Raw genomic sequence first — 14,466 nt, 5'->3', positions numbered from 1 at the left:
TAGCATAAACAGCACTACATAGGTAGAACCAAGATCGTTGTTTTTAAGACAAGAGTTGCCATAGCAAATATTATCAATAGCTCAGTGAAAAGGCACAGAGCCCATTTCTTATCTTTAAGACTTTATCCATACTTCTAAAGAGCATTAACTTTACTGGTGAAATGGCATTAAAATGTGATTTCGTGAAGAGGGCTCATCTTAGATAAACTTTTTCCAGCATCCCAATAAGAGCAGGTTGTTTTTCACTTGCAAAAGATTGTTGTATCTCAAGCTTATCAGCTTTTACAGCTACGGTGCAAATGAAAGTCCTGCCCAAAGCTGTGGAAAGTCTACAGTGTTAGAAAACAAACAGAAAAGTAAGGCTCTGTTTAAAATAGATTTGAGTGTGGAAATCCAGTTTGACTGTGACAAAGAAACTGATAACATAGTTAAGACCAGTTTATCATGAGGAAGTGCATGAAGTTTTTCAGACTTTTTTCCAGAGCAGCAGACAGTTATAAAAGCACTCGTGAGACATCTTATATACACAGAAGTTGAAATCACATCCTCACCACATCAGAAATAAACTTGTGACAGCAAAACTAAGCCCAGCAAGACTATGAGACCCTGTCCTGTATTTAGCCATTGCTCACATTGTGTATTTCCATCCAGAAGGACAGAGGTAGCTTTTGGCCAAGGTTACACTTAAGTCATCTAACAGCAACCTCTAGTGGTTTCCTGACAGATCCCTCTCATCTTCAGCAGGAAACAAGGGGAGGACACAAGACAAACCCCAGCAGCACCAAAGTCCTGATCTGGAAAAAAAACCACTTGCTTCCAGGGACTTCATAGGAGGTACCAGAACAGTTAAGGGATAATCTTTGCACTGTTCCTAGTCCCATCACCACTCTGAGGGTGACATCTTTTGCAAAGGAAGCCTTGAGTTGGAGATAAAACAAAGTACAAGAACTCCATTGTTTTAGCTGCAAAATTACCAAAGGCTTTGATGTAGTGCCATAGGCTGAACTCTGGTTAAATAAGCCAGATAACTAAGCACTGAGCGTCCAAAACTCTGTATTTTCGTCAAGTCCACTTTAAAGGGAGCTTCTGACCAACATGCTTTTTTCTGGGACAAGCAACAAACTCCCATCATGAAAGGACTTCAGTAATACGAGTGGGTACCATTTTGTTAACTAATTTGCCTAGTTACCCCCCCACCACACACACAGACTTTCTAGGTGTGTTCCAGGACTGTCATGGGCCTTGAATGTCTTCTCTGTAAAGGGAATACCAACACCATTACACACAAGAGTTTATCCAACCAGTAGGAACAGAGGGATTTGATTGATGTCGCCTACAATCACTGTCTTCAAAACACTGAAATCAAATCATGCTGGATTTTGCAAGCTATATTGTAGACAAAAATATATTTTGAGTTTAAACGTGAGAATACAACATTGCAGGAGCTTGGTTTCAATACACATACAGCTGAGGATTTTGATAAAGCTAGTTTGAAGTGCAGTGTTGATTCACCCATTCAACAGGGGAAAAGACATGGTTTCCTGTTACAAAATACTTTTAAGTGCCACCTTAATATGGATTCTATTAAAAGTACATTCATTTGGTAAATTTTTCAGCTTGACAGCAGTTGTCAGAACTCAAGTGGATTACAGACAGCTAATCTGAAAGCAAAAAAGCATTTCACAAACTACAGAAAGGCATCAGCCTTTCTAGCTTTCAGAATAGCATCATTTGCTTAATAATTCCCAACTGTACAATTGGGTCCAGGAATACTGTTGCTTCTGTTCCATGCACAGTAATACAAACCCATTTATTATTCTTAGTCACTTTATGGGCCGTGTTATGATGCTTTCTTGAAACCTTTTAGAATGGGGTAGATGTTCTCAAATGCCTCATAGATTTCAGAACGCTCTTTTGCTCCTAGAAAGACATTTAGGAAAAAAACAAGTTAAGAATTAACAGAGTGTTGAGAATAACTGAATACAACTCAAACCTAGTGATAAGATTATAAACCATGAGGAAACACAGGAGTTTAAAAGCAATTTACTATTAAAGGCAGAATTTCTATCATACTTCTGCCACCTCACAAAGAACAATTTCTAGATTGCTTTGCTTTAAGACTAGACTAGTTTTGCTTAATCTGTGGAACCAAAACAGCAGCTACTCTTGACAGGAACAAAACACTGGCTTTGGAAAAAAAAAAAGCAACTGAGAAGAACCACCATGTTATCTGCTTAACAGTAACAGCTCTGCCTGTTGATAAGGTAAGTGGAAAGACAGAAACAAGAAATGAAGGACATTTATTCCAATACTGGAAGGTGATCCACAGGTTTGAGAACTCCCCTCCTCCAGTTCTGAGCAGCTTTTTATTTTTAAGCTTTGTTAGGGCACCTGTGATTTCAAAGCCAGCCTTCTCCATCTTACTGCAAGCAAATCTTTAATATCAAGCCTTGTACACTAACTGTACTGCAGCAGGCAGGAACATTCCTTGCCAGTGACACTAAGTGTAGCAACATTAGCTACAAGAAAACTGTGTTTAAATGACCTCGCAGTTGAGTTAAGTGACACTCAGGGTAAGAGTGTAAACCTTTCTCTCAGAACATACTTGGACATGACTAATTCATCTGCATTACTACAACTTTTACTTTCAAAAGTAAAGTTACTTTCAAGTTACTTTCTTGATTAGGGGATAAAACCTCACAGCTCAGCAAATTCAGTTTTGTCATTCCATTTGGGCCCAGTGTACACAGACAAGGACTTACCTTAGTCCTTCTGGGCCTGCTGCACACTCGGGAGGGTGTTGCAGTTAGTGTACTCAAAATGCAAGTATCAGTGGAAGGGAACTAGCGATAGGACAAGAGGATGCAGCCTCAAGCTTCGCCAGGGGAGGTTCAGGTTGGACTTCAGGAAGAATTTCTTTTCAGAAAGGGTTATTAGCCATTGGAAGGGGCTGCCCAGGGAGGTGGTGGAGTCACCATCTCTGGAGGGGTTTAAGAAAAGACTGGACATGGCACTTAGTGCCATGGTCTAGTTGACAGGGTGGTGTCAGGGCAACGGTTGGACTCGATGATCCCAGAGGTCTCTTCCAACCTGATTGATTCTGTGATTCTGTAAACTGGCCAGTATGATTTTACTGGCCCTAAGAAGAGGGTAGGGGGGACATTGGAGGGGGAAGCATTTAAGCTTTGTACCGAGTGCCCCATTCTTCGGTTAGCTGAGCTCATTGATGATTGTGAGAATCTCTGGCTAAGGCAGGCACTTCTCTTTTGTCTTTCACATACCTCAAAGCCATGTTGTGAATATACATATAGCATTCGGGTCCTCTGGGAACAAGTACCAGTTACCTTTCAGTACAGCTGAATAAAAGTATTTTCATGAGCTTTACAAAAGAATGTGTTAGGAACATGCACTCAGGAATTCAACTTTTTTGACATGGGATCTGAGGTACAGATATCTGCTGAGTACACTTACTCAGCAAGGCTTTTACTTCAGGAGTGTTTTGCCAAACGGTCTGGAACAAGTTCTTACATCTCCACCCTTTCCTGTGATAATCCCTACTAAATGTTGTCAGTGAAGTGTTTTAAGAAGTTTTCTTCCTGTCCAAGCCCTTTAAAATTGCTCATTGTAATATTCTTATTCAAGTGACTGAGTAGTTACTAGCATGTCAGTGTCCTGTTGAGATTCTTTACATTGACACATGGCATTATGCTTTGAATAAAGATACTCAAGTGTAATGACATGGAAATCAGAAACACTGTATGAAGTAATATGAGATTCTAGTGCAACAATACTGATATTGTTATCTGCAGAAAACACAGATAAGCAGCAGTAGGCTGATCGCCCAGTGGCTTTACTGTGGCAAGATATTAGTTTAGCTATTTAAATGCTTTCTTAGAAGATGTGGTAGCACTTGATTACAGATATACAGAGGGAGACCGCTTACCAGTCAGTACAACTTTCCCAGACACAAAGATAAGCAGCACTATCCTTGGCTTGACCATCCTATAAATAAGGCCAGGAAATAGTTCAGGTTCATAGCTGTTTCAAAGCAAGCAGGTAAGATTAGTAAAATGCAAATACTGTTTCAGTGTTGTATGCATAAAGTGCTCTTTAATTACACTAACAATAGAGTAATTAAACCCACAGATTTTAGCTAGCTGCCCAGAGAAAGGCAGGTCAAGTTTTAGACATCCTCAGGAGAAATCTGGTAATCCCAGCTGGAGCTGGTAGGAGTTCTTCCTGCTTACTTTTAAAGACTTCTGAGCCTGTTCTGACTCAGATTTTCCATAGCATTGAAACCATTATTGTAACCTTCAAACAGCACTCCAATCCTTCTTAGTCTGCAAAAAGCCCTTATCAGGAAGTGTGTTGTGACGTTGATGACGTGTGTCATCTAAGACAAGATGACAACCAAGTGAATCTTTAATATATATTTAGTCCTCAAATTAAATACAAATATTAAATGCAGTGCTAATAAAAGACAACTGAATTTTGATTTTGTCAGTGCTGAAATCACCCTTTCCTCAGTGATGGCAATAACTAGGTTCTGAACAAGACCATATTGAAGGCACAGCATGCCCATCACTCAGCTACAGGTTTACTTTAACTTGATGGCTAATAGACATCCAGACAGAAAGAACTGAAGTGATATCCCAGAAATGTACCATATTTTCAATTCTGTGTTTTGCAGCTGGAGTCTGGCTTCATGCCTGAAGCTTAGAAACCTTATCCTTGCAGCTAGGCATCTGGTTTGATGGGAGTTAAGAGGCCTGCTTAGTATTAAAGGCTCACAATGGAGCAAGGGCATAGACCAGGTTGAAGTAGCTTAAGAGCTGCTCCCATTAAACCTGAAGTGTTTAATCAAGACTGGTTGTTTTCCTGTTAACATGGTCTGCAGTAAAAAAAAGATACCCACTAAGGTTTGATATTGCACTTGGCAATAACAGGAGACTAGTAAAATTCTGATCACTAACACTGCTCAGATGAATGAAAATTTCTGGTGCACATTTCTCTGCTGATACACAGCAACACTGAAGATGATGTCAAACAACAATATTCACAAAGAAAGCTTTTACAAAAGAGAATCTCTTCATTAACTAACTGAGCAAAGAACCCGGGAGCTTCTTGCAGTTCTTCAGCCCTTCATCTTAACCAGATCTAGTGTGCACCCAGTTTACCCCATAAGTGACTGAACACTTGCGTAGTATGCTCTCAGTTGCAAGGTTTCTAAAGCTGGTGTTTATGGTGTCCCTGCAAGGAGAAAGCAGGGAATGATACACAGGAGGGAAATTTAGAAGAGCCCTTCACTGTTGAATTGTGTCAGTCATGGTTTCAGGCACTGGAAGCTTTACTGCTAGCCACTGTACATCATCCTGGCAATTAAGCAGAAGGTCATTTTGGCCTGTGCCCCACTCAGAACATAAACCTTACTGTCTTCGTTGTAACACATGGCATCTACAGCCACGTCATGCTTGCTGAACCAGTGATATTCAGTACCCAGTTAATTACTCCCTTTCGCCAGGCTTATACAGCCTCGGAATTTGAGTCTGTTTGCAGCTTACAAAGACACTGCTTCAAGTTGCATGGGGTTGTAACTCTGACTTCCACATACCTGCTGAACTGCTGGTGAGTGAGAACCAAGCCTTCCAGCCGGATGGGGAACCTCACGTCACAGCTCCCAACCATATTCTGTATCTTGAAGTCCAGGAACTTGGCAGGGAACCCAAGCTTCTGCACCACGCGCGCGTACTTCCTGGCTGCGAGCCGTGATTGCTCTTCACTGAAGAAGAGCAGAAGGGGAAAGCAGCTTCAATTAGTGCTTTCTTCTGCTCTCAAGCTGGAAGTCAGTTTAGAGCCACCTCCATGCTAAATCTGTCCTCCAGAAAAAGACATGCTACTGCTCAAAATAGCAAGTCCCTATCCCCAAAACCACTTCAGTGAGCTGAAAGGAAAAAGGTACTTTGTCATTCACTTTCCTGTGGTCTATTTGAGCACACTGGAGCATGTTACATCACCAGGAGTTCCCCCCTTCAGAGGTTTCTTTCTCAGTTCTTTACAATAGCTTCTCAGAGCTGATCCAAGAGGTAGACTGCAGACAGCAGTACAGTCATCTAGCTAGCTGGTGTGGTGGTAGGGGTTGGAGAAGTGGTCTCCTAAGCTGTAAGTTAATGCTTTATCTCATTGACAGTTTATGGACATAAAAATCCAGGCAGCTGCTGAAATTGAGGAAGAGTTTCAGAGTACAGAAATAATCTTTGCTTTCCTCCAATTCCCATTTTCTCTGAAGGCAGATGTGTTGACTGGTGAACAGAGACACTGAAGAGAGACTTGACAGACACAAGTTATGTCCTAACTCACTTCAAAGTTGGTGAGAAATGCAAATAACCCCCTTAACTCCTGGGCATTTTAGCAGCTTGTCTGCTAATGTCTGCTCAGCTCAATCTATATTCAGAGATAGAAGCACACAGTTCAGTAATTACTAAACTGCCATCATGACAAAGATTGACATTTTTCAATACCAGTGCTTCATTTTCTTCCTTGTAATTATGACAGCCCTTTGCTAGATAATTTAAACAAGGTTTCCCATAATTTTTTATCAGAACATAGACATAGCTGCAAGACCCAGACCTTTAGAGGGAAGGAAAAACAAACAAAAAAATACCTTTTTGCTCCTGTGCAGACCATTTTTCCTGAACTGAAGATGAGGGCTGTTGTTCGTGGTTCCCTGATTCTCATGATCACAGCAGCAAACCTCTACAAATTCAAAGGAAGAGCTCACAGTCCAGCTGAGGGATTTAGCCAGTGCTGTATTTCTGTTCATTCTTTCAAGAATCGTCACTTTCTCAACACAGCATGCATTTGCTTCATAAAAGTGTTCATTTACCACCCTGAAGTTATTTTCCCCCCACCTCAGACCAGGGGGCTTAAGACTACAGTCACAGGACCACAGCCATGTCCCTTACATTTTGTTGAGCAGTTTGGAATCACTTAAAGAAACCTGATCTATTCCCAGTAAGTTTCTGCAGTCTAGGCCACTTAGTAGACGTATCATGTAGTACCAGTCTGACTCCAGTAATTCTCTTAATTCAGGCAAGAGTTTTACCCCCCACAGTGAGGGCTGCTTGAGCCCTTTCAGCTGGAGGTAGTGGCCACAGGTGGGAGAGTTCCTCTCCTTTCTTAAACAGCTTGGTATCATCTCATTGCTAGGGCTTTATTCAAAGGGGAAAAAAAAAAAATCTCCGTGCAGTCCCCTGTATTTCTTTTAAAAACAGGCCCAAGTTGCAGAATTTTATTACTTTCTGCTATGTGTTAAGATGGTGCTATTAGAGAAGGGACAAAGCTCATGGTGAATCTGTATGTTAGAGTCCAGCAGCCCTGAGAAAGGGGAGTGAGAGGGTAAAGCTTAAGAGTCCTGAAGATTTACCTTTGGGTTATACTCTGCATTTCTGGCATGCAGAGCTATGTTCTTCAGATCTAGTTTACAAGCCAAGTTTACAGTCGACACTATATTCCTGAGGAATGAGAGAGGAATTTTCTTACTGCAAAAGTCACTGCAGAGCCAGCCCCCAACATTATTAGCTTAATGTGAAGTCACACTCCAGTTAACAATTGCCATCAACTAATTTCCTGCCTGCCTCTTTCCCACTCTAGCATTAAGCTACTTTGGCAAAACTTAAGTAATTTGATACCAAAATTACAGTTTCTTACAGAAGGAGATATAACAAGGTACGAAATTATTAGTCCCTGAATACTAAGTTTGTGTGTCTTCCAAGAACTACATCACTGAAGTCTTTTACAGCTTTGAACTAAACCATTACTGAGTGTTTACAGCACTATTAAGGTAGATAAGGGTGTGTTATTCTCCACAGGTATAAACTACTCCATAGGTGCTCTAGCCTAGACAGGACAGGATCTTTTAACAAGGCCAGGATTTCTCTCACTTCTTTTCATGCCCCTTTCCCTTGCTCAGTTCAGAGTGTTTCTGCTCTCAGAAAAAAACAGTCTGACATCTTTAAACCCTTGGAGTCTGCCATCATCCTTAACATTCTCCTTGCTGGAAGAAATCCTCCTTTTCAAGTATTTTTGTCCTTTTGTCCTGCAGACTGAAGTAACAAACAATATATATTATATATATAAATAATTTCTACCAAACACTTCTGGGAGATGAAGTCTCCCCGTGGAAGAAGAGACTTTTCCCCCTTAACAAGCCAGAGGCATTTCAGACACTCAGTCACCCAGCACATTTATCCAGTCCATGCTCCCATTTTGCTAAGCTGGGTATTGTTCTGTGCCATTGCCATTTTTGTATTGCACTGATCAGCACAGTATCCAGTTGCCTTCCAGTATTGTCAGTTCATTTGCTCCATATCTCCTCAAAGAGGAATAACTGCTCCCCCTATTTTTTTGGGTGGGCTTATTTAAGACCAAGCCATGCTTGCTACACTCTAAGTGAGAAGTCAGAGCAGCAGTACCTTGCAGTTTAAGTGTAACTATGACTATTACATATGCTACATATAAAATACATACATAAACTTACTGTAACTGAGGAACTATGCCAGAGCTTTCTGATGCAGGTGTCGCTGGGGTCATAGGAGTCATTGGTGTCAGAGGAGGACACACACCTGATGCTTCAGGGGATGGTTGAGTTGCACCTGGATAGGACAAGCTGCTTTCATCCTTGAAGATACTGCTGTCCTCATTTCTTGATATTGACCCATCAAGCTCTTTCTGCATTTCGTGACCATCTTCAGATAGATTTTGTTCTTTATCTTGGGTAACATCTGGAAGGAAGCTGAGATCCACAGCGGAGAAGTCTGTAGGAATGTCTTTGGGCTGGGTAAATTGAGAACTGAACAACACATCTTCAGTTGTTTGAACTGGAAGGTCTACATCATAAGGACTCATGGGAGTAAACAGCTGAGGACTAGTTGAGAGGTCATCCTTGAATTAAGAAAAAGGGTCATTAAGGATCTTGTATTAAAACATTAACTGGAAGACTAAATTGAGATTAATTTTCTATTCAATGAGGAAGTAGAAATAATTTTTCCCCATACATATTATAGCAAAGAATAGTCTTAAGATTTGAAAGCGCGTCCTTTACTTGTCTATCAGCATATAAAAATCCAGATCACTTATATAGCGGAGATACGCATTTTCCCACCACACTTCAAAGGCAGTCCAGAGTACTCTCGCAATACCACAAATTGAGAAATACCATCTACCTTCAGCAGTGACTGGAGGAACAATGTTGGCACTTTGCCCTTCCCAGCCATTGCCGTGCCTCAGTTATGCACATAACCAACATAATTGCTCATGGGTTTTTCCAAGCAAGACAGCTGGCATTAACTCCCAGTTCAGTGTATTACTGTTTCCTCTCCCTGCTACCAGGGGACAGTGTCAGTGTTGTGTTGGGTTTGTGCAACAAGAGGGCAGCAGCTCACAGAATCACGAGCAGTTTATTCTTTCAGCTGCTGGAGATCATCAGACTAACTCAAGTGAGACAGTCAAAGCCAGCATCCTTCCCCAGATCAAGCATGCAACATACCTGCGAGCAAGTTCTTGCATACATTAGTATACAGCTATTTGTTATTAAAAGCTATTTAAAAGGCATTGTAATATTGAGGAGGCAAGAGTTTAGGAAAGGATTTATTCCCTTATCCATTAGAGCATAAGCCTCTAGTTAGTGGAAAGCTTCTTCCAGGAAGGTGGTTTCTGCCAGTACCCACAGCAGGTGACAGCTTGGACTAGATGATCCATACAAGAGGTTTTGTGTTCATTTCGGCATTTTTGGGCTCGAGAGCCAAAAGGACTCGAGAAGTCCAAGCACAAATCAGAACAGGGAATGGTGCACAAGACAGAGACCCTCAAGTTGGCAGCAACTGCCCAAGCTCCTGCAGCAGCAGGGTTTCCAGATCAATGGTTTTCAGCCCTGAGCTAGTGCTGCTCTGTGCGAATCAGCTCACTTAGCAAGGCAACCTTGCACGCGGGGAGGTCTCTTCATCTACTTTACAGTATATTTGCCTGTAGCCACTTGGAAAACTCCTACTAAGTGACAAATCCTCCCAGAGAACCCTTACTAGCTTGAATACAGATGGGATCAGGTCTAGCTCTGAAAGCATCATGAACATCTAGGTTCAAAACTGTTTCTAAAACTGACTTCTAGATGCAAAGTCCCATATGAGATCAGTTGGGGCAGAGTGCTACTGAATAAGACTAGGTACTCCTTAACCCCTCGGCTCTTTGGAAAACAGGATCCAAGAGCACTGCCTGAGAATTAAGAGGTCAGATACAAATGTATTAACAATTACAAATAACAATATACTAAGGACTAACTAAAATACATCTGTTTTAAATAGATATTCTCAAGTTAGCAACAGCAGAAGGAAGGCACAGTCTCTGCAAGACCTCCAGTGGACTAAGGCTTAGCTAGTTAGGAAAGTTTTGTATGAACCGTGATGCAGAGAAGATGGTACAAAAAAAGCTTCATCACTGGGAGCCTGTAGGACTACTCACACATCATACTAGGGGCATCAGAGAATGTGAGAAATATAACAGCCAAAAAAAAAAAAAAGAATGTAAACCAGTTTGTGGCATAGCTCAAAGAAGCTGATGGAGAAATGAGTGGTATATGAGGCTGGAAGAATTAAACAGCTGTAAAACAAATCAAGAAAAGCAACATAAAGTAGACAGGAAGATTTGCTTTCTGTTTCTTTCTCATCAGGTTTCCAAAACTAGTCTGGGAAAAGCCCTTACAGGGTTAAACATTGGGGAAGATTGCCTTCTCCTTAGACAGATGCTCAGAGGCTGTTAAAGGGGGCACAAGACCATGTTTGTACTGGGCTGGCTGCCAAGGGTTATTGCTATAGACTCTAGGTTAATTAACTTCACTGAAGGCCCCCATCAACTGCATAGCTTTGTACATCTCCCAGCAGCTCCAGGAAGGAGATTTCACACATAGATCCTGTCTGAGATCACCCAGTTTGGGGCAGCTTGAGGGGAAACAGCCATTTTCACTTCCACTGCAGAAATCCCTGCAACCCACATACACAGAAATCAAACCCAGCTGCTTTAAGCAGCAAGCCTGGATTTTTTTTTTCTTTCTGCAGCAATCTCTCACACCTCTGCTATTATCAAATATCCCAGCAAGTGTGAAATACAAGCAGCTCAGCAGCATTGGTAAAACCCTGGCTATATCTCACCACATTATATACTTTATAGGGCCATATTCAGGGGGCTTCACTGCCTGCCCCTGGAGCTCACTGCATTTAAACAGCCTGTGCAAAACCCATTTTTTGAGCTGAAAAGTAGCATACAACAGGGTGCACGTAAAGCAGGTGTGTTCCCTGGGTGAAGATGATGCTCAGCTGTGGCGGCGAGCCCTCTCCTACCCCCTCACCCTGTAGTCTCTGCAACCACCCGAGACTGGGAGAGCTGTTCTAAACACCAGAAAAAGAAATTTTTGCAAAATATTTGCCAAGCAGCATGAAGAGATCCAAGCCTCCTGCCCTCTCAGGGCCAACACCCCCCGGCGCACAGGCCAGCCCTCGCAAACAGCGAGGGTGTAAACGCAGCAGCATCCCCCTTGCAACAGAGGGGAGCCCCCCCAGGGCTCCTCCGCGCTCCCAGCAGCTCTGGGCCGTCACTACCCGCTACTCCCCTGCTCAAGGCCGGGCTGGAGGCGGCGGCCCGGGGCCGGGAGGAGCCCCCGGGACAGCGCAGCCCCGTCAGGCCGGAGCCCGGCGGTGCCGCCGCAGTTGGAGCGCGGGCGGGAGCCACCATTCAACGCGGCGTTGGTGGTATAGTGGTGAGCATAGCTGCCTTCCAAGCAGTTGACCCGGGTTCGATTCCCGGCCAACGCAGCTGAGATTTTTTTCCTTCCTACCTGCCCGCCGCAGCGCTCCAGGTACCGCTCCAGCGGCGACGCGCCGTCCATGGGCGCAGCCGCCCGCGCTGCCCCCGGGCCCGGTTTTAACCCCGAGGGGCGGCACCGTGAGCTGGGCCCCGCGCAGCTGTTTTTTAATTAAAACGAGCGCTGCAATCCCCCCCCCCCAGCTGCGGCTTTTACCCCCATCAAAGAGCTTTTGGGCCTTTCACCTGCTCTCGGCCGGGCTGTGCTGCACCTGGGGAAGAGCCGGAGGAATCGGGGTGCTCTCGTGTGCTTTAGGGGAGCCTACAAACACACCCTGCTCCCCCGAGCCTGCTCCCCTCCACGGGTCTGGAGATGAAGGAGGAGCCGGAGGTGCCTTAGACCTTGCAAAAATAAAGCAGCTCTGGCTGGTGCTTTTTAGTGAGCAAGTGTAGCGTGTCCTTAATGTCTCCCACCTGCCTCATCAAGTGTAATAAGGCACATCTGGTCCTTTGAGAGAGCCCCAGTCCAAAATGATCATAGAATCACAGACTGGTTTGGGTTGGAAGGGACCTTAAAGATCATCCAGTTCCAACCCCCCTGCCACGGGCAGGGACACCTTCCACTAGACGAGGTTGCTCCAAGTCCCATCCAACCTGGCCTTGAACACTGCCAGGGAGGGGGCAGCCACAGCTTCTCTGGGCAACCTGGGCCAGTGTCTCACCACCCTCACAGCAAAGAATTTCTTCCTTATATCTAATCTAAATCTCCCCTCTTTCAGTTTAAAATGGTTCCCCCTCATCCTATCACTCCATGCCCTTGTAAAAAGCCCTTCTCCAGCTTTCCTGTAGCCCCTTCAGGTACTGGAAGGTGCTAGAAGGTCTTGCAGGAGCCTTCTCTTCTCGAGGCTGAACAGCCCCAACTCTCTCAGCCTGCCTCCATAGCAGAGGTGCTCCAGCCCTCTCATCATCTTCGTGGCCTCCTCTGGACTCGTTCCAACAGCACGATAAACCTTCACCTCATGGCATTGCAATGAAAGGGCCTGTTCTCAGCTGGGCCAGCATTGCTAAGGCTGCTTAGGGGGAGGAATCCATTTCTCCTTGTGATCACTCCCCTTGTAGGAATTTTCCCCACTGGTGTCTCTGGTTCTTCCCCGGTGAGGGATGATTTAAGGCCATTCCCTTTCCAAAAGACTCATGTGTGGAGAGTCCGGGTGGGAGGCAGCACATTCCTGGGAGGGGTTTGTGTTGTGCCTCGCTGATGGATGCCGCGGGAGTCTCGCAGCTCAGCTTGGGCACTGCTTGACTCGGCGCCAGTGGCTGCTGACTGACTTGTTCCTTCTCTCCCGTCCTGTCGCTGTGTGGTGATGGATGGATGGATGGATGGCTTTCTGTGAAGGTGCAGCTGGGGACACATCCCTGTCCCTGTCTGGGCTGGTGGATGTGCTGACTGCCATCATCAATGTACCTGCTGCTCTGCTAGACAGGGCTTTGCTTTCTGCTGTGAGATTTGCTTGCAAACAGCTGGCTGAGCTGAAAAAACCCTTTGGAAGAAGATGTCAAAGCCCAGGCACGCAGCAGGTCTTTGGGAGGTGCTGCTAGGCTCTACTTGCTGCCTCCGAGGTGTGAGGGATTAGATTTGTGTCCTTTATCTGTGGGGCAGAGCGTACGTGGCAGACGAGCATCCTTCCCTCCTCAGCACAGCCTGCTGGGCTGGTTTCATGGTATTTCTGGGACTCACCTTGCCCCGGCACTTTACAGGTGCCAAATCCCCCCGGCCCCAGAAAAATTCAGCCTCAAGCAGGTTGATTTACATCACACAGTCCCTCTCGGAGCACCCAGGAGGCAAGTTGAGCTGCAAAGCAAGGAGATGACTCTCTGAGAGGTTGCACCTTGAATTACAGAGGCTGGTGGAGCTAGGTCAGACCAGTTCAAGATGGTTAAAACTAAAACATCCTGTTTAGGACTGGCAGGTGACTGGGGTGGTTGCAGACAGCTCCATGGCCTTGGCTGCTTTTGGCCTTGGCCAGCACAACAGGACGAGGTGCCAAGGACTGTGGTGGGGGCCTCGGTGCCACCAGCAGCAGCGAGCCCAGCCCTTGCAGGCTCCTTCATGACATTGTGGGTCTGCATTGCCCAGGGGAGTCATTGAATTCAACGCAGGGATTGTGCTGAATTTTGTTTTGTCCTCGCAGTGACATCTCACAGGGACAGGAGATTGGGGCTCCCCCACTGTGTGAACACTATTGCTGTGCTTAAGGTGGGAAGCTGGAGTATCGTGGTTGTCATGGTGTTTCCCTGGTGTGGCCCTGCCTGTAGCATTGCAGCCACAGTGCCTTGAGTTTCCTTGTCTAATTAATCCTTTGTTGCACTGCAGAACCCCCTGGAGATGAGACATGTTCATTTTGCAGCTCCTGGGGACTAATTTGTCTGCATTTTGTGAGCCTGAGATGGAGAGATCAAACCATGGTGTTGTCACGGTTTAAAGCTGGTACCAATCAGTGGGAGACAGGAGGGCCCCTCCCTCCTGGGCCCCACCTCCAGGAGGCAGTGGGTTAGTGATAAATAGGAAAGTGAGAATGACGTGTGTGGGATGGAATACCTCGTTGGTCAATCTTGGGT

General features: G+C 44.8%; 1 protein-coding gene and 1 non-coding gene across 3 annotated transcripts; one reads left to right on the top strand and one right to left on the bottom strand.

Moving 5' to 3' along the window:
* Nucleotides 1–1,840: 1,840 nt before the first annotated feature.
* On the bottom strand, nucleotides 1,841–12,330 carry TBPL2 (TATA-box binding protein like 2). Of its 2 annotated transcripts, none has more exons than XM_068399460.1 (7): nucleotides 12,270–12,330; nucleotides 8,537–8,948; nucleotides 7,424–7,511; nucleotides 6,662–6,753; nucleotides 5,612–5,779; nucleotides 3,944–4,038; nucleotides 1,841–1,920 (listed from the first exon to the last, which is right to left on the bottom strand). In XM_068399460.1, the coding sequence occupies exons 1-7, from the start codon at nucleotides 12,328–12,330 to the stop codon at nucleotides 1,841–1,843; spliced, it is 996 nt and encodes a 331-aa protein (XP_068255561.1). The 2 variants fall into 2 exon arrangements, with proteins under 2 accessions (XP_068255561.1, XP_068255562.1); XM_068399461.1 differs by lacking the exon at nucleotides 12,270–12,330 and adding an exon at nucleotides 11,882–11,932 and having other exon boundaries at nucleotides 8,537–8,940.
* TRNAG-UCC (transfer RNA glycine (anticodon UCC)) lies at nucleotides 11,787–11,858 on the top strand. The gene has a single exon. It is a non-coding gene; the product is annotated as a tRNA-Gly (tRNA).
* Nucleotides 12,331–14,466: the final 2,136 nt, after the last annotated feature.

The sequence above is a fragment of the Nyctibius grandis genome, chromosome 4 (assembly GCF_013368605.1).
Source record: "Nyctibius grandis isolate bNycGra1 chromosome 4, bNycGra1.pri, whole genome shotgun sequence".
Lineage (NCBI taxonomy): Eukaryota > Metazoa > Chordata > Aves > Nyctibiiformes > Nyctibiidae > Nyctibius > Nyctibius grandis.
This window is presented reverse-complemented; position numbering and strand designations above follow the sequence as displayed.

Bases quoted from the DNA above. Each gene is read 5' to 3' on its own strand.
- TBPL2 (XM_068399460.1), bottom strand. From the start codon at position 12,330: ATGAGGCAGGTGGGAGACATTAAGGACACGCTACACTTGCTCACTAAA. The intron at 8,949-12,269 runs AGCTGCTTTATT...ACCCTTTTTCTT, and splicing joins CACTAAAAAGCACCAGCCAG to AATTCAAGGATGACCTCTCA. The intron at 7,512-8,536 runs GTAAGTTTATGT...CTCATTCCTCAG, and splicing joins GGCATAGTTCCTCAGTTACA to GAATATAGTGTCGACTGTAA.